The 19,925-nt window shown below is 39.0% G+C and overlaps 1 protein-coding gene across 1 annotated transcript in view; it reads right to left on the bottom strand.

Moving 5' to 3' along the window:
• The window catches only part of LOC106957585 (latent-transforming growth factor beta-binding protein 2), a 125,448-nt gene extending 105,645 nt beyond the window's left edge, over positions 1-19,803 (bottom strand). Inside the window, 3 exon segments of the mRNA XM_015048975.1 lie at positions 740-1,010; positions 13,323-13,396; positions 18,992-19,803. Of these exon segments, the coding sequence (XP_014904461.1) occupies positions 740-1,010; positions 13,323-13,396; positions 18,992-19,386 (740 nt within the window). The 5' untranslated portion in view covers positions 19,387-19,803.
• Between the last annotated feature and the right edge of the window lie 122 nt (positions 19,804-19,925).

Consider the following 19,925-nt stretch of genomic DNA (forward strand, 5'->3'; position numbering starts at 1 on the left):
GATGTAAGAAGCTTTTTGAAAAGAAACTGCATCATCTGCCATGTGAGGAAACATAAATGAAGCTACAGTATTTCTCAGGAAAGTCCCACTGAAATACATTTCTCCTTCCATGGAGTTCTGGTCCAAACAGCGGAACAGGATTAAATTAAAATAATTTCAGAAATATACATGGATGATCAAATTTTGTACAAAGCCAGACAGAGAATGGAAATAGGCGACAAAATTCTGATCGATCTATCTATAATTTAAAGGAATAAACACAAGCAGATCATGGGTGTAAGTGTTCTGCAGTTCTTTTTAATAAAAACTTTATTTCATATGGTATGTTTTCTTTCAGCATGACAGCATTTCATGAAAAGTTATGGTAGCTATAAAAATGAATATATTATGCAAAATAAAAAGAAACTGCACGTTGAAATGGATTGTTCATCATATTTTTGGATCAAAACTAATCCAAACTCTCATTAAGAGCAAATGAAAGCACAAATGTTCAGCCAATTTCAACAGCTAAAAAAAAAAATCTGTTGATTTCAGTGGAATAGCTCCCATCTGTGAATTTGCTTGCAGAGTTAACAAATACAGCATGTTTAGGAAGCAAATTAAAGCAGTTTACCAAGAGAAAGCTTTACGTACTCTGTAAATACACTTCAGATCGTGACGACTTACATAGACTAACATATATGACACGAGTGTGAAAGCCCTTCTGGATATGACGAGAAACATTTGTGGAGCTACTTACACAGTCTGGGCAGGCTGCTTGGTGGTCACAGGTCGCGGGGTCTGGAGCTTGGTGGTGTCTGCGGCCTTCCTCTCCAAGGGTCTTCTCTGTGGTGGGTCTCTCTGGAAGGGTTTGGTGCCTGGCTGAATGCGCCTCAGAGTGCCCCGCTCACGAATGTACACCTGCTCGGGGGCCACCTCCTCACAGCGGGGACCCTGAAAGCCTGAGCGGCACACACAAGTATGTGGTCGGCTGCAGGAGCCGCGGTTCTGACAGGGGGGCTGGCAGTCAGCTGGGGGAGAGAGAGCACAGAGGGGAATCATGTTCTCAGCAGCACACATTGGCGCGTATGGCCCCTTGTATGAAGGAGAAATGGCTTTTCCTGATCTCAGCACGGTGGCTCATAGTGAAATGATTCAATAAAAAGGCCTCTTATTTAACTTTTGAGTCATTTTGATGCTTTCCATTTTGTAAAGAGCATGGCGGGGTTGTCTGGTTCTGTTAGTTCTGAGGTTTTAGCCAGCCTTGTTTAGTCTAAATGTAAATGATCGCTTACATTAATTCTGCAGGAGGTACAGCTGTAAAACAAGCTTGTGGATTAGTTTAGTGCTGCTGGCAGTTCTACTCTGTCAGTTTTGCTTCTAATCAAGAATAAAGCGCGTTCTTTCACTGTAATGAATGGCCGTTTAAAAACAGGCCATAAAAATACAGAGGTCATAAATGGGTTAAAAAAAGTAACACTGTTTGCTGGAGGCAGACTCAGAAAATCCAACTACCCTAAGGAATTTTAATGGGACTTTATGGGAAGGACCAATCCAAAACAGCACAAAATTGTGAAGTAAAGGGAAAATAATGGATGTGATTTACAAGTATGCACAAAAACACTCAGAAAAGGGTGGAATGCATTGCTATTCAACAACCCCGAATCAATACCTTGTATAATCACCCTTCACTGCTGTTACCACAGTTAGTCTTTTGGCGTCTTAATCAATTTTGTACATCTAGAGACTGAGTGATTTCGCATTTGTCTTTGCAAAGTAATTGAGGCTCAGTCAGCTTGGATGGATGCTACAGATTCCTGAATCTGGACTTTCACTGAACCGTCCTAAAACACAAATAAGCTTTGAGCTAAACCATTTAATAGTAGCCTTATGCTAGAAGGTTAATCTTTGCTCCATTCTCAAGAGTTCTGCAGATTTTCTTCTGGCAAATCCCAATATTGACTCCATTCATGTTTCCCCCTTCAGCTCTAACCAGCTTCCCAGACAAGAAAAACATATCTCTTCCATAAAAACCAGATTTGTGGAGAGCACAACTAATAGTTATCATAGCAATATATTATCTTTCATAGCAGATTTCTCCTATCCTCCAGAGTTGCCATCAGCATCTTGACTGCTTCTCTGATTTATGCAGTCTTTACCAAGTCTGTTAGTTGAAATGAATGGCCATACCTTGGTAGGATGGTAATTTTTCCATACTCCTAATGTCTAAAGATTTTTCAAGAATACAAAGCATGTCAGACAAAGCTTGTGCTTAGTATGTGATATTTCCACCTGTCTGCAAACACAGCGTGATCAAGGTACCTCACAGTCAAAGGAAGATAATCAGTATCTCTCTACTGGGGCCTGCCTTTACACTCCATTTACTTTAAATCAGGAAAGACACTGTGGTACCCATTTTAAAACAAGCAAGCTGACCTAGTGTCACCAATGACTGGAGCGTACAGCACTTGAGGATTTACGACACTGTCCTCAACCAGTACATTAGGCCACTGGTCTGCGGTGGCTAAAGCAAACAGCGGCGCTCTGTCAACAGCTATGGAATGCTATTGACACAGATGCTGTGAACGCTGACGGATCGCAGGCAGGATCGGTGCCACGGCTCGAACTGGCAGCCAAAAGGGACAGAACTGGTTGAGAACAGCACTCCATACCTGCTCAACACTTCCTGTTATTGCATTGCTGTTCAGACTCTGGTCGCTTGTTATGATATGGATCCTACAAACAATGACCAGATAAGTTTCCCATCTATGACTACATTAAAGTCTTCTTCTATGTGCAGCATCAGCCTATGACAAAAGAAATGCAATAAGCAAACATGATTCACATCATCTAAGTTTTATAAATATTACATTTAACTACACTTTTGGAAGCATAACCGTTTTTTTTTTGTTTGTTTTTTTTGTTATTAATTGTACACATTTAGAGAGATGTGGTTGGGAATTGTACAACTTGGTAAGTCATCCAAATTTTCCATTATGGCATAAAGTAGATAAAGTAGGGATTGCCTGTATTTTGTTTTGGCAAGAAGTAAAATACCCCAGCTAGCTAAAGTATGGGCTGTCTAAATGCTGCCGACTTGAACCCGATATCTGCTCAAACTCAAGCCCTGGATGCAGAATCAGATCAAAAAGGTCATTGATTCCTCGGGTATTATGGTGAAAGGGGGACAACGTGTGAGAACAAATGACCCGTTTTCATCTGTGAGTCCCGGTGATGACAGGAGACAAACATGTCGCCTGTGCTGAACAAAGCAGACAGGTCAGTGACTCAAGGCCCGACATATGGCCTCACATGCAGCATGTGCGCCCGTGGCGTACATTGCCGTTGACCATCTCCATTTGTCTCTGGGTCCTGCCTCTGGGCTGCTGAACACATTGTCACAGTAATTGCTGTCGTGCAGATTTGTCTTGCACATCATTAAAACTAATTGCCTCACATTCCACCCATTTCGGAAATATGTGCAGCAATTATTACTTTGCGAGAGTAATCATAAAATGAGAATCCGTCAGAAATAAAAGAGGAGAAATGGCAAACATTCCTGGCATTGCCACTTCAGCCTTAATTATGACTGAGTCAAATTGGCTACGTTTTCTGGAAAGGAAGGCTGCATCCAGTCATCTGAAAAGAGGAGACTATCAGACTGAAACTCTGAGTTCAGTCTCAGCACATAAGCGTGTGGCAATAACAACTAATTACTGACCAATAACTACATAAAAATATCTAAATCTTTCATTCTTCAATAATTATTTCACTGGCACCATCTTTTAGGGGTGCAATGGGCTCTTGCTATATTGCAGTATTATAAACCAGTCCAGCTTCCCTGTCCCTGCTGAAGAAAAGCATCCCCAGATAATGATGCTGCCAGCACCATGATTTACATGTTGCATTGTTTTGAAATACCTAAATATACATTGACAATATGTTTGTTTTTTTTTTTTTTAATTTTAGGCCTTAGTGTCTCCAGAAAACCCATTAGAATATGCTGGCCTCTTCTTGAAGAGGGAACCGATATTTTCTCAGAAAACATAAATGTGCTAAGAGAAACTTTAAGTATGCATTTCCTTCTCTGTGTGAAAAAAGCACACTTTTCATCATCCACAAGGAAGAAAGCTCAGTGAATGATTGTTATGCTTGAACAACCTTTTTACCATCTTGATTTTTTGCTGTAAAAATGGAAATATTTTACAATCGTTGTGGAGAAGAAAAATGGTAATTATGATTTTTTTTTAACAAAAATGCATATATTTAAAGGCTCATGTCTACATTACAGAGGATGTCTATGCCCACAGATGGTTATTAAAAATGCCAACCAGTACATGGAGGAGAGCATAATCTAGTTAATGACATCATTCTGACAAGCGGGAAAACTCCATTATAAAAGTTTATGGTTTTTTTAAATATAGTGTAATAAAGTCTGGGACATTCTGGAGTCAGCGCTGAGTTATTTCACTTTGCAGCTTCTCTTTGGATAATAAGCCACTGCATTCTTTTTTTAACATCCGATCTGTTTTCACATCTCGAGACAAATGCACACGGCTAAATCCAACTTTAAACACCTACAGGAGCCTACATGGAGCAGAAAGCATGTCAGGACAAACTGGGCTGATATCAGGTTTAAACAAATTAAACCAGCTTTAAAGCTGCTTTGTTGTGTTCCTTTTCATTAAGCTTTGCTCTGTTGGAGGTTTCTTCATATTGTCCCTTTCTATTCTTACCAACAATTCCTCAATATGAGGAACTGCTGCAGAGCCAGCAGTGCAATGCAATTTTCTGGGCTGCCTTTAATATAAATCTTTTATACAGACGGCATTAGACAATGAGCTGAATTTGTTCAGTTGTTTAAACGTATATATTGATTCACATTAACTGCATAGAGTGAATGACTTGAATTGGAGTTTTGAGTACATAGTCTTTTCTTGACGTGACATTTGTGGTCAGTTTATTCTACATATATATTGTGATAATAATGTAACTTTGTATAGACCTATTAAAGTCATTTTTTAGGAAAATTGCATGCATTTTATATTGAATGTTTTTCTAATGAACATAATTTTGCTTTTAGTCTTAATAGCTAAGTCTGTGTTAAAATACAAATGGGACACTTTATCGCTTAAGTATCACTGTTCAGGCCATCCCTGAGATGTACTGATACAAATATGTCTACATTTCAATAACAGGCTGCAAAACATGGGTAATTTATATATTAATAATAAATACTGGCCAATGGTTGTTAAGTGAGTGTTTACCTTAAGGCAGTGATTTGGGCTTCATTACTGTTGGTATATTTACAGATTTCTCAATTTGGCTACAGTTATCTGAGTTGAAGTATTTGCATCTAATTAAGATTGCAAATCTTTCCCTCTACCACTGGATTCTAATTCTAATTTTGTGCTTGTTTCTGCTTCATTTCAGCCCACCAGAGGTTTCCTTTACCTGCTCTCTGAGTCAGAGGTAATACAAACCATAAAATCTTTACAGCCCATCCATTGAGGAAGGGGCAATCTGAAACCAAAACCAGACTTAATTCAAACCTGGAGAGAAATCTCCCATCTGTCACCAGTGCTGCCAAATGTAACTCGGCGGTTCTGAAAATTATATTATTCATGAAAGTATAATAACAAAGATCTCTTCTCTGACTGAATGCATTGCACATATTCATGAGATCTAGCAGCTAGAAGCTTTTATAGAGATAAAAATGTAGTTGAATATGACTGAAGGTGTGATTTATGGCAACTAAACCTTGACACCAACACAGGAAGTTCAGGTAAAAGATAAGATTTTGATATTTTGATTGAGCAGCATTACCTAGTCCTAGTAGTACCTAGTCCACAATTCTTGGCACTACTGGTAAAGATTACCATAAAATCTTAAATCAAACGTTTTTTTTTGTGTTTTTTTTTCAGTAGCATAACCCCATAACTTGAATATCGTGTTCTTGCCCATTTCGAAGAGCGGCTAAAAGAAATCCTATCTATGTAACAAGAAAACAGGATATTATAGATTAGGAGTTGTTGGCTCCATTGTTCTAGTGACAAAAAATATTTCTAATGCTGAAAGACATTCTCCACAAAACGTTTGATCAAAATAAAAACCTTTCATTTGTCTAAAATTTACAGTGCGACATTACAAAAGGCAACAGAATATCTGAAGACTGTTTGTACTAAAGAGTGCGTTAAAATCAATGAAGCTGGGGTTTCATTGTTCAAATGATTGATTTCTTAAAATGGATGGATGACCTGGGTTATTATGGAACTCTAGTGTAAAGTTTATGTCAATAGCCCTGTTAGATATATATTTACTTAGCAATATATGCTTTTCAAACTTTCACAGTCAAACATAACATCAGGACAGAGGAAAATGTTCGGAGGCAGAATATTAAGTCTGGCAGACCTCCTGCGATGACAGCAGGAGCTTTTCTTTAGGGGTCACCAAAGAACCTGACAGATCTCAAGAAGGAGGTCAAGTGTTCAGGATTGTGGGAGGCAAAGTGGAGAGACTAGCTCGAAAATTTGCCTTTCATCCATGCACACTGTCCACTGAGGAAGTAAGAATTGGTCTATTGAGCAGTTAATACAATTGCCCCTCAATGCTAATCATTTCAAGTGAGTGTAAATCTCTTTCCAACATGTGATTTCCACATGGCATGCAGTGCAAGAACTATCAGTTCAGGCCAGAAAAATATTAACTTTACTGTCTGCAACTCTGCAAGCTTTCATACACACACACACACACACACACCTACACACGCGCGCACACACACACACACACACACACACACAAAAAAACTCCACAACAAACACCACTTTTCTTTCTAATCAGAGCCAGAGAGAAAAGAGGCTACCACTGTTTGAGTGATCTTTCATTTGCCCTTTGTGGGAAATCTCACAAGTATAATTGGCTGTTTTACCAAATTAAGATGTCTCTGTCAGCAGCAACAATATAGGCTTTCCGGTCCAATACAGTAGTCAGAGCTTTTACTCTCTGAACCCACCTCATGTCTGTGAGGGAATTTTGATAACCCACATCCGACCCATGACACACATAACATTACTTTCAGGCATTCCATACCGTGCCTCCACCACTACCCACAAACTCCAGCATTCGGCTCTTAATGGGCCACATGCTGGGACTCTCCATGGATAATATCTGGATTTTTGGGGGAGTGCGCCGACAAACTTGTAAGCTTCAACTCTGAGAGACGTGGTGTTCACCAGAAAACCCCACAAATCCCATCCATCTAGAGGGGGCAGGGGTATGGGGGGGGGGGTTGCTGGGAGCCTCCAACAGCTTCCATATGGTCTTAAAAAAGAAGGGCGTGATGATATATGGTACCCTAACAACACAGAGGCCTGGGTGAGTGCATGTGCTGCAGAAAGAGAAGGTTGCTTGTTGTTCATGTTGCACAGGAAGTGTCAATCAAGCTTGATCTTCTTCTACAGATTCTTTGAGATGATTCTGCACATAATTCTTGCTGCCTAGACCAGAGCTTATAAAATAAATAAAATAAAAAAAAACATTATCCAAGAATGTTTTATACTTCTAGTCAAGTACAAATGTAACACTTTGTTTACCCATTGGATTGGCCCTTCTTAAAATAATAAGCTGGTTTCTCAAAATAATGATTGCATTTTGAAACTTCAAAACCGCTGTGGAACAGTTTTGCTTATAAGCATGATTCTGTGTGGTCTTAAAAGGTCTTACATTTAATTGTTATTAATTATAGACCTCCTTTCCAATGTGTCTTTGTCAGCAGTGGCAATTGGAAAAATATGTGGGTCAGGACATCAAAACAGAACTCAATTGCAATCTAAAAGCAGACGCACCAGCTGGAGCGTCGAAAGTACCATTCCTGGTTTTAGAAGGCAAACCCAGAAAGAACTGTCCAACCTTTGTGTTAATGATGGGGTTTCTAGACTATAGAGTGTGTATTGATTACAGGATCTGCCAAATAAACTATAACGCTCTCAAAGGGAGTATCAAGGCCTCTAAACTGTAAACTGTGCAACCCCTACAAATCCACACCGGACATTTAAAAGCCAAGAAGGACGCAGCGGCTGTCTTCATTGCATGATTTTCAGCTCTGGCTAAATGACATCACCAGAAACAACAGAATTCTTTAAAATATCCTCCTGTTCTCGTAAATCAGAGAATGCAGCTATGTCGACTTGGTTTGCATTGACGTCAGGTCAGTTCCTTGAATTTATCAAGGCACGTCAAAGGTTCCAGCAGCAAATATTCTCAATCCATGTGATTTTTGTTAAAACGCAGAAAGAGAAAAAAAATCCCTGCACCGTGAATATGAATTTAGAAGGCTGACTGGTGAGATTTGGTCACAGTAAAGACTGCAAAAGATAGCGTCAAAATATTTATGTTTCATAGTGTGGTCATAAAGGGGAAGAAAAAGTAAACTGAAATGGTTTGAGCCATATATAAGATGGTGGACCTAAATATTTGGAGGTTGTTTTTGAGGTCAGAAAATGCTCACACATGTTATGATACTTCTGCAGCTGCCTCCCACATGGAAGAGTAAAATGTGGGCATTAACCCTTTATCACTCACTAGGACGTCCAAAGACAGAGAGGAAATCGTAAAGCTGTGTTTCAACATTTCTTCAGCACTGATGCTAAACTTACAAGCAAAAGACTTGCACATCAAAAGAATTATTTTCTAAATTTCTCACTTTTTTCCATCATAAGTAACCATACACAACCTTTAAAGGTATACAATTAGTTCCTATATTCAAAATGCAACAAGAAAAAGAAACATCAGATACAATATGCAACACTGAGAATACTGTCACTGGCTACTCGTTAGTCGCTAATGATGAAAGTTGGAATCTACTGTGAGTCTGGACCACATTTGATTGTCTCTGGTTTATTGTCTAAAACACATGAACTAGTTGAACCAGAATTGGACACATCTACACCAAATAGAGATTCTTTAAACAACAGTTTTGATTTGTGCAACCTTTATTGTGGAGTATTTCCAAATTCCTTTATTTTTACCAGTGGGGCCTTTTACACTTAGATATGCACAAAAACCACAAAATATGCACAGTAAACAGGGTTTTTGTAACTCAGACCTTCAAATAGGGACTGGATCATTTCAAACTTGTCTAACTTAAACCCTAATAAATAACCTCTGAAAGATATAAAGAAAATGACTGTTTACCAACAATACCCATCAAAGCTGATAGAGTTTGAGAGGATTTGCAGGGAGAAATGACCCAAAAATGGAGGGTAAAACCGGGATAGAGGTAAATTATGTCTGAAAGGTTTTGTAGCGATGACAGAAAGCAATTGGCCATATATATGATAAAACCTACAGTGGCTATGACACAGATAAGCATCTCAAACCAACCAGCAGTCATGGAAACAGTTTATTACCCCAGGTTGTCTCTCAGATGAACAATTAACAGCCCTCTGTCTCTCTCTGATTTAAATTCCACTGATTTACTTTCTACATAGTGTAGATGAGCACGAGACTTCATCAAAAATAAGGCAAAGTATATTAAATATGCCAATCTAAATAAATAGATTTTCTAGATTAAATAAAGGAAAGATTTAAAAAAAAAATACAAGAGAAACCTGAAAGATGTGCCAATTCAACAGAAACACAAACTGAAACTCCTGGTCAGAATAAAATCAGATCAAAAACCAGATGTAAAGATTTGAGAGTTGGGCCTTTTCCATTAGGTCAAAGTCACAGGCTTTGTGTCTAGGCAACCAAATCCAAAACGACTCATGTGATCAGTGAGCTATATCAGTGGGTAATTGTAATTCAGATTATGAATAGTGATACTGAAACAAGATCCCTTGGTGAGATTACCCATAGCTAATGCTGGTGTGACTGAAAGCCTCATTCAAGAGTCTAAAGATCTTAAGGAATTTTCTGCAGGCAGATACAAATGAGGAAATATATGATCTAAATCTTCTCTATAGTAATAGGAGTTTTAAGAGTCTCCAATCTGTAATTACATACTGATGTACAAGACACATAATTGATGGTTACTGTATTTACCATCAAACAGGGTAGAAATTTTAACTTGCACTCCAATTCCACGTCTAAGTAAATTATTATTTTGTAAACAGAAGCCATCCTCAACACAAGCTGCCCATTGATAGAAAATTTGCTGGTAGTAAACCAATGTACCGCTTCCTCATTTTGGAAAATTACTGTTTTGGCAGCTGTACAACATCCCATGGCTAACCATTACTGGCAGGACAAAATGTATTTAAATCTTATCTAGTGATTAATGTTATCTAAACTAATAATGAACTGACATCTGCAGTGTTCCAGAAAAGCATGTCTTTGAGACACTGGCATGAACATTAGCGCAGATAGCAGAACACCCTGTTTCTGAACCATCTGCTGTTATAAAACCTACCAAATGTTTGGAAAACATACGGTGATTTTAAATGTATTTTACTTGAACATTTTAAAAGTTGGTCACATTACAACCACAAACGTCAACATATTAAACTCCAACTGGTTTTATTTATGCCAAATCGAGAAAGTTTGTAGCAGACTGGATGGAGAGCATCTATGATCATCTATTTTAAAGTCTTACAGATTCTCAGTTGGATTTAGGCCTGGACTTTGCCTGGCCCATTCTAACACATAATTGTAACTTGATTGAATTTGATCCATTGTAGCTCTTGTTATATGTTGACGGTTGTTGTGCAGCTGAAAGGTAAAAATCCAGACTCAACTCTTTTGAAGCCTCTAGCAGGGTTCATAATTGCCCTGTACTTAGATGCATCTGTCTTCCTAACAACTTCCTTGTCCTTGCAGAAGTAAAGCACCCTCACAGCATGATGCTGCCAACACTAAATTTCAACATTGGGATTTTGTTTTCAGAGTTCTGTAGAGTATTACTTTTCCACCTCACAGTGTTTTTGGATAAAAAGTAAAATTTTAGTCAGAGCACAATGAGGATTGCAGTTATATTGTGATAAAATGTGAAAAGTTCAAGTGGTATGAATACTTTTGTGAAGCATCTGAAGCAACCTAAAATAATTTAGGAAACTGAAACACTAAGGCTGAGCCAAAACACTTCATTCATGTACCAACACAAGGCAAAAAAAAAAACAAACAAAAAAAAACAAAACAGTTTTTCAGCTACTTAAAATATATGACATTACATAAACGTATCAACTTTAATCCTTAATCAGTACCATAACTTAACCAAACGACAGAAAAGTCAAGTAAATCAAAGTAAATAAAAACTTATAGTATTTGGCAACACCAGCTATTTTCAGAAATTACTTCATAAACAAACACGTCTGGTAATAATCTATCCTCAGCTTGTCAGGACATACATGGGGGTTAAGATCTCAACAAAAACATTTTCAGCATCAGCCCACGCACACGGATGTATTCCATTTTACTAAATGTGTTTCAATAGAAAACAGCAATCAGTTCCTCACCTATATTTGCTTAGATAGGAAGGCATTGCTATAAAGCCCACAGTTGACACTTTGGACGTTAGACATTACATCATCCACTTAAGTAGAAAGTTCTTAAATATAGCTCAGCAAATTTATTTTCTCGCTTATTCTCAGATGTGACAGATTTGTTCCTTTTCTTTCCCCCACTGTGAAAATGTTTTCCCATACTGGCATCTCCTTAAAAAGTATCCTGGGACTCGGGGAGGGACCGAATAAAGCTGTCCACTAAATTCTTCTAACTGGGGTATTCGCAAGTCTCTATTCCAGTCTATGGCCTACGTTCTGGCACTTTGCCGAAAATGGAGCCAGTAACATAGCCTCCAGTCAGACTTTGGTGACGGCCAAGCTCTAAGGGGGCCCGGATGATTGGACAGACCCCTGGCCTACTAAAGTGTACTCTCTTCCTTAACACAGACGCATTAGGAAGAACTTGTTCAGGTAGATGAAATTTACCCTTTCAGTATGTGTCTTTATGTTGGATGCAATACACAGTTTGTACAGCATGTTTATGTGAGATTGTGCAATATATGAACTGTGAAAGAGGGAAGCAGGCCTAATAGGAAGACTGCCGGGTCACTCAAGCCTATTGTGTAATTGACCAGTGAAAATGTGTGTGTGAAAAGTGTTTGCATGTGTGGGGAGGAAATAATTATCTGAAAAGGACCGGAGAAGCAGCAGGCACATTCTCTTGCTGCTCAACAGAGATGTCGCTTGCAGTGTAGTGTTTTTCTTCACTTGTAAAATTCAAAGATAACTTTTAATGAGAAAAAAGTCCTTATTAAAACCTGTTATTACAGTCTACAGAAAACTATGGCTGCGTTTAACATAAAATTAAAACATGGCATCCAAAGACTGTTTTTTTAGATAGGTCTAGAAAGTAAAATCACAAATGCCTATGTTGAAGAACTAAACCAACGCTTAATGCAATGCGTTTTATGGGAATAGACCAACACAAAGTAATACATAGCTATACACCATAGGATAGACAAAAGAAGGGGCCAAGAGGCCCAAGGTAGCTCCAGAGATTCACAGTTCAGGTGGGAGAATCTCTTCATAGGACAACTATTAGTCATGCATTCCACAAAGCTGGCCTATATGGAAGAGTGGGAAGAGAAAGAAATAATAAATTCATAAGAGGTCCCATCTGCAGTTTGTCAAAAGTCATGTAAGGGACGCATCAAACACATGGTTAATGGAGTCTGGTCAGATGTTGAAGTTTTTGGCCTACATGCAAAACACTACAGGCGCTTTTCCACTTGAGGTTCGGTCTCCGTTCGCACCAGCCAGATTTGTTTCCATTAGCAGAACCAGCCCGGCTCAGCCTGTTTACAGATTGTTGTGCATCCGAGTACTAGGTGGGAGCGATCTGATTTACAGCTGATCACATTTATTGATTGGCTCGTGAGTACCACACAGCAAACTCCTAACAACATTTCTCATATATTTTAGCAGTGGACCACTGACACGCCGACTGCTATCAGAGAGCCATTCAGTTTGAAGGAGTGTAATTATATGAGTTTAATCATGAGCAGCACCAGCGTACTTCTGCAAAGTACTAACCTGAGGACGAAGCGGGTAACTGGAACAGCACATGATACTTTTTAGATTGTCATTTGTAAAAACATTTGGAAAGGGGTAATTTAGTTTCTTTTTGCAAATATGTGCAATGTTGTAACTAGAAAATGGGAAAAAGTTCAAATAGAAAAAATACTGATGTGAAAACTTTCACAAACAAATTTGAACAATAATCATTATTCTACCAACTCAATTTGGTTTTCAACCCAGACTGGGATGAAAACCAACTTTCACACTGTGTTTAACTTTAAAGGTTTTAAAGTTTCCATAAAGTGCAAAACTGTGAATAATACTTACGTTTTATGCAGCGGTTGGTTCCTGGAGCCACTGCCCAACCAGAGCAGCACTGCTGACCTCCACAGACATTTGGCCTGAAAGCACATGTACAAAAAACAGAGTGACTTAAAAGTTTGATGGTATTTAAGAAATGTATCCCCTTACACGCTTTATAATTCATCTACTTTCTTTAATGCAAAGTTGATTTTGTGCAAGATTGTTGGGGCAGCAGTCCCACTCTTCAGCAGAAAATGAAAAAACGGGTGGGGTACACTATAGAGAGGTCACCAGTCCATCAGAGAGACAAACAAGTAGAACAACCATGCATACATTCTTACCTAAGAACAATTTACTATCTTCAATTAAATGAACATGCATGAAATCTAGGCATGCACAGGAAGAACATTGCTATCTCCAGGCAGAAAGGCCCCAGACTGGATCTTCTTGCTGTGAGGCAACAGAGTCAAAGGATAACTGAGTTAGTGAGGATTCTAACAAAAAAATGTCTCTTTAATAATGATGTACTTTCTAATCCTTCTGGTATGACTGGCCTGCAGCTATAACACTTTTGAGAATAAGCTGTACCAAACTTCTTTTTTTTAATCAATATTTCAGAAATCCCTGTCTTACTGTGGACCAACAAGGTCCTGTTCTATTAGATGAGAATCCAAAGTGAACACAAACAGTGTTATTTGAACCTTGCAGGGATTATCTGAGACACGCGGGACATGAAAAACACCTCGCATTTTCTATAAATCACTCAGCAAATGAGAGATGGCAAGTTTTAAACAGTCTGAACTGGATTCTTTGCACTCTCTAATCCACACCTGTAGCCCAGGCCAAATTTTTGTAGCAAGGCAGATTAAAAAGGCACCAGACCGCAAAAGCAACTCCAGAGCAGCAGTTAACGTGCTGAGATGGATCTGCGCCCCATCATCCTTTCACAAGATATTACAGTAAGTGGATGTCTGACTCATGGTGATTTGAGAAGATAACAGGGATTGACTCGTTGACCTCAGATGGATTGCGCTTATTAGATGCTGCAAGTGTTTCTGAGGCGTCACGGGGATAACATGCAGTCGTTTGGGCCCTCTGGCAAGCTCAGCTTTGTCATTAATCAAGCACATCAGGCCAAGCTCGTGCCAAAGATATCAGTCATCACATTCAAATTCCATCAAGGGATTTCTGTATGTAATAGAGACGCTAATGCAACAATACTACTAGGCTCCATGGAACAATATGTATAGGCAGTTACACCTATTCTATACTTGATGTGGAGGGCTATCCGAAGCAACCTGAAATCTGTAATGTGCACTGAGAGAAAAAAAAAAAAAAAAAACATGAGTCCAACTGAGTCAACTTGGATGTGATTAAGAGTTAAGTGTACCCAGATCTGCCAGAGTATGAAATCCAGTAAACAGGAGAATTGGAGTGGGAATTCCAAGAGGAAATGTGTCACATATTCACTTTTGCTAACCGGCTGCAGATGATTCATCTGAAAACGCTTGAATAAGAACCATAAAACTCACCGTGCAGACTACTTTAAGGCAGTGTTTCCCAGATTTATGTAACACTTCTTTTATGGTTCCCAGGACTAAAGGAAACCCGTTCATTCTATGTATTTTTGAGGAGAAAATCAAGCAAAGCACTTACCATGTGCTTTTTTTTTTTGAGAAATCTAATACTGAGGCTGGGTATTTTACTTTGCACAGAGATTGAATAGACAGATAATTCAAGTATGCCTCATTGTAATTAGAGTTCAAGAAGGTTGTCCTTATTGGCTGTGTTGGAATATAAATAACTTTAATTCACACTATAGAACCTATGGTTCACACATAGATTCATATCTAACATGAATTGAGCTTGTGATGATACAGTTCTTTTTGAGGGGGTGGTATTACTATAAAATGACCAACTTCAGTGAAGGTTAAACACAGGAAATGGGTGGATTCATTTGAACTTTTGGTGGATTTTCTCTGATTTGAAGAGACTCAAAGTGACACATGCTGGCTCAAGTGTTTACAGTGGAGTGAAAAATGGTTTGCCCTCTGATAATCTGTAAGAGTACAAACCATTTCCTTCTGACTTTGCTTTGCAATAACACTTAAATGTTTCAAACTATCGACATAATTTTGCTATCAAGTGAAGAATACCTGCGTAACTACAGAAAGCAGTTTATTAATGGAAAAAAAGCTGTTTTATTTTTTCAATTAGCCTGATTTGGTGAAAAAGTAATCACCCAAAAACTGAATTATGGTTTTGCTTTAATTAACCACATTTTTTAGACAGCTGCAATCAACTTCAGTAGCCATACCTACACCTAATTATCCCAATTAATCAAGAAATCATGTATAGAAGCTGTGTGACATCATAAAGTACACAAAAGAAACTCAAGAGGCCACATAATGTGATCTGATCTATCGAAATTAGAGAACAGAGGAGACGGGAATCAAAGTCACTGACATCAATCAGTCTGGAGCAAACTGATTGTCTGTTCCACACTGGATAAACATCTATCAGTCCACCATATGTGGATGAGGCAAAATTTCCAATAAATCCACAATGCAAGCTTGTGTATCCAAGCCTTGTTTTAAAAAATATAAACCACTAGCCTCATCTCAGTGTTGTTGACTCCAGTTAACCACGATGAGAGCTATTATCCTCAACAGAGAAAACAAGGAACAGTGGTGAACCTCCCAAGAGGTGGTCACCCCACCACAATTAATGCAAGAGCTCAACAATGACTCAATCGGGAGGTCACAAAATAACCCAGAACGACATTAAAGACAGAGGATAAAGTAGTATGTGTGGGAAAAATACTGATTAGCGAAGAATTGCAAACCAAAAAAGAGAACAGTTTGATTATCTCATTAAGAGTTGGGGGAAGATATTCTGTGGACTGATGAGAAGAAAGTGGAGGTTTTAGGAAGATGAGGGTCTTGTTATAGAGTCAGGTTTGGTGTAAAATTAACAAAGCATTCCAGAAAAAAATTCATACCAACAGTGAAACATGCTGGTGGTATTGTGATGATCTGAGGCTGATTTGCTGTGTCAGCACGTGGATGAATTGACATTCTCTAGCAGAAAGATCTGATGGAGAATGTCCACCATCAGTTTGTTAACCTGAGGTCAGCTCACTTGGGTTATTCAACAAGAAAATTATCCAAAAGAGGATTAGGATTTAAATCCGATAGACATCCTGTGCCGTGACGTTGAAAAAAAAAACAACAAAAAAAAACGTCAGTATTGTTGAATGAAAGTAATTCTGCAGAAACAAACAAAAAAAAAAAAAAAAATCTGCCAGAATTGTAACTGAAGTGTGTCGAGGTTGAGAGAAAGTTTGTGTTGCAAACTTTCAGGGTTGCGTCAAAGTTGCAGGACAGTAGCTCTCCAGGGCTGGACTTGGGCATCCCTGATTAAGACCATATGTGGATGAGGCAAAATCCACAATAAATCCATAATGCAAGCTTGTCCATTCAAATCTAGTTTTAAAATTATTTAGGTCAAATGTTATCATCCAAGTTATCCGGTCCCTGCGTAAAAATAAAACACAGAGATAAACGCAACATTATGCAAACCACATTTTTTAAAGTAAGGAGCTGCGTCTGTCAAGGTTTAGCTTGAAACCAAGCATGATGTTCATGTTTCTCCTAACCTATTATCTGAATCCTCCTGCTTGCTGTTAAAATAAACCTTCGATAAGCTAGTCACATAGACAGTTTCCTCAACCCAAAAACAGCTCTGTAATGAAACATTTATACTTCACTGTCTGCAGCCTAAGGTGAGCCATTATAATCCCGCTCTGATTATTATATAAATATTCACCATCTAGTTGAGTTCAAGCCATGTCCCTGTGGAGCATGGAGGAGAGGATACAGAAGGCTTCATTTAACAAAATGAAAAGTGCTCCATTGTGGAAACAACCCATCATCCTTTTAGAGTTAAGCAGAAACCAAAAAAGAAAGAGCCACTGGAGAAACAGGTGTTTCTGATCATGGTGCAAATTTGCAAATGCTCATGAGCCAAAACTCTGGCTGAGCAACTATAATAAATGGTCACAGCAAGAACACAGAACGGAGGCCCACAGACTACAGTAGTGCTGCTGCTCTACTGCTGTGATTGATGTAAATATATCGTAAGGTGTAGTAATGGCAGTGTGATAATCCCATGTCAAACAGCACAAACACACATGATCCATTTATCTTCACACTGATAGCTGGTAGAAAATTGCCATCACCCTGCATCTCAGTGTGGTGTTCAAGTTACACTGTGGAAAACAAGAAGGTTCTGCAAAGGATAGTGAGGGAATATAGACACTCCTTACAACCATAAACTGCACTACCACTACATAAACATATTAAAATACTGCCTTAAACATATTAAGGCAGTATTTCCTGCCTTAAACATATTAAAATACTGATCTGCTCTTAATATTATGCAGAGATATATTTCAAGCATTTATTTCTGTTCATTTTGATGATCTTATGATTCAGTTTCTCTTAAAATGTAACAATTTATTACCGAAATGTCTTCCTCCTGAAATATATGCCCATGTACTGTTCAGTATACGCACCCAATAATTGCTACACTCATTTTGGATGAATTACTGGAGCGGTGCTTTGGGGCATTTGAGTGATCAGTTAGTGGTTCTGTTGAAAACCTAAGGAAGGCCAAGTTCTATAATAACATCCATTAGCTTCTCTGAATTGATTGGTCTGGTGTCTGGCATTTTGCTCGTGACAACGCCACATAAACTCCCTGTGGGACTTGTAAAATGTACTCCCATTTGAAAGCAGAAGAACAATCTTCTTTTCTCCCGAATCCAGTTGAGAAACTTCTGACAATATCATGTGACTTAATACAAGGAGTGCTACAGATGGCCCATGTCTTGGCTACGTTGTGAGTGGTGACTCTGGAAGCAATGACTCCAGATGCAGTCCACGCCTTGTAAATCTCCTGTTGAATGGGCCTTGTTTGACAGTTCTCTCATTGTTGAGGGTTTTCCTATTGACTGTGCATCTTTTTACTACCATATTTTTTCCTACCATTAAACGTACTCGTATTCCTGGATATGACTCTATGAAGAGCCAGTTTTGTCAGCAATGACTCGATTCTCCTTATGCAGGGCAGCAATGACTGTTGAAAAACTGTCAAGTCAGCGGTATTCCCCATGACTGTCTATTCATTTATTTTTTGGCATTTTATTGTATTTTGTATGTCAAAGACACTATAATCTGGGTTTTTACCAGACATATTCCGAAATCATCTAGATTGACAGAAGTGCATACTTGAGATATATCACTGTGTGAAATCTATATGTGCGTTTCTGACTTGCTGAAATAAATGGACTTTTCACATTTCAATCATTTGGAAGGACATTGTATTAGCACACAATGAAATTACAATGAATTGTTTTGATTTGACTCCATAGCTAAATTCTCAGCAAAGCTGCAATATACTGAAGAGCATATACACAAAACTTCGTAGCTCTTGTTACATCATTTGCTGGTTTCCATTACTGGAAGAAAAAATCTGCAAAAGCGGGCCACAACCGCAGTGCAATAAACCACAGGGACTCATGCTTGCTAGAGTAAAATAGGTCACTCAAATTCCTGCTCCTGCTGCTCCGCATGGCTTGAAAAACAAAATGTTTGGGTGTTTATTATGGAGCAGAAAGCCGTCACTCTTACCCAGCCAGTCGTCTTGTGCTGGAGGAGCCGGGCTTGCTGCTTTGCCTGCGGTTCACTCTGCTCGTTCGCGGGTGTCTGGCTGTGCGCTGTGCTCTGTCGTGCGACGATGAGACGAAGTCTTCTCCGGATGCGCCAGCAGCGTGAACAGTTTCACCTCTGGATGCTGACGCTCCCCTGGACATGCGGTGCAGAGTTGTCGACTGGCCGGTGGTAGGTGTTTTCGAGAGGTCCAGAGCTTCTTTGGGAGAGTGTCCCTGACTGATCTGCTGGTCGGGGACCACCTGGCTTGCCCCGGTCCTCCCACCTGTTGCCTCCTGGTGACCGTCACCAACCCGCATGAGAGCAATACTTAAAACCATTAAAACAGCTAATCCGGTGCGCTCCATTTCGGTCATGCAAAGTCTTAAAAGTAGCGCGCAAAATGTCGCAGATCGCGTTACAGTTTTTATCAAGCCAAAAAAATATAAGCAATTTTTTTTTTTTTTTTTTTTTACAAAACAAGCATCCTCTCCCAGCAGTGAAAGACGCCTGGATACCTTTTCATAATGCCCAGGTAACACTCATACAGAATGTCTTCAGGTTCTCAAATCACCTCCTGAAATCTGTCCAAGGGTAGAAAAAAAAATCTCCAGAATTTTTATTATTATTATTATTATTATAATTATTATTATTTTAAGCATACATTATTCAATCTGCTTTAGTTTATGCTTAAGAGGAAAAGTAGCGCAGAGAGAGCAGCGGCTGAAAGGCTGCTGAAGCTGTGCTCCAAGTGAGAGTTTGAACCGTGCTCCCATGGATATCACCTCCTCCTTGGATCTGAAGTCACTGGGAATTTTTTGCAGGGGATTGCATGCGCTCCGCAAGAAGTAACACCCCCTTCTGTTGCATCCACACACAAGTCCATGTGGCCACACATTTTTCCCTCTGCCAAGTT

This window comes from Poecilia latipinna, unplaced genomic scaffold (genome assembly GCF_001443285.1).
Source record: "Poecilia latipinna isolate Pla-1442-1.1 unplaced genomic scaffold, P_latipinna-1.0 Scaffold43, whole genome shotgun sequence".
Taxonomy (NCBI): Eukaryota; Metazoa; Chordata; class Actinopteri; order Cyprinodontiformes; family Poeciliidae; genus Poecilia; species Poecilia latipinna.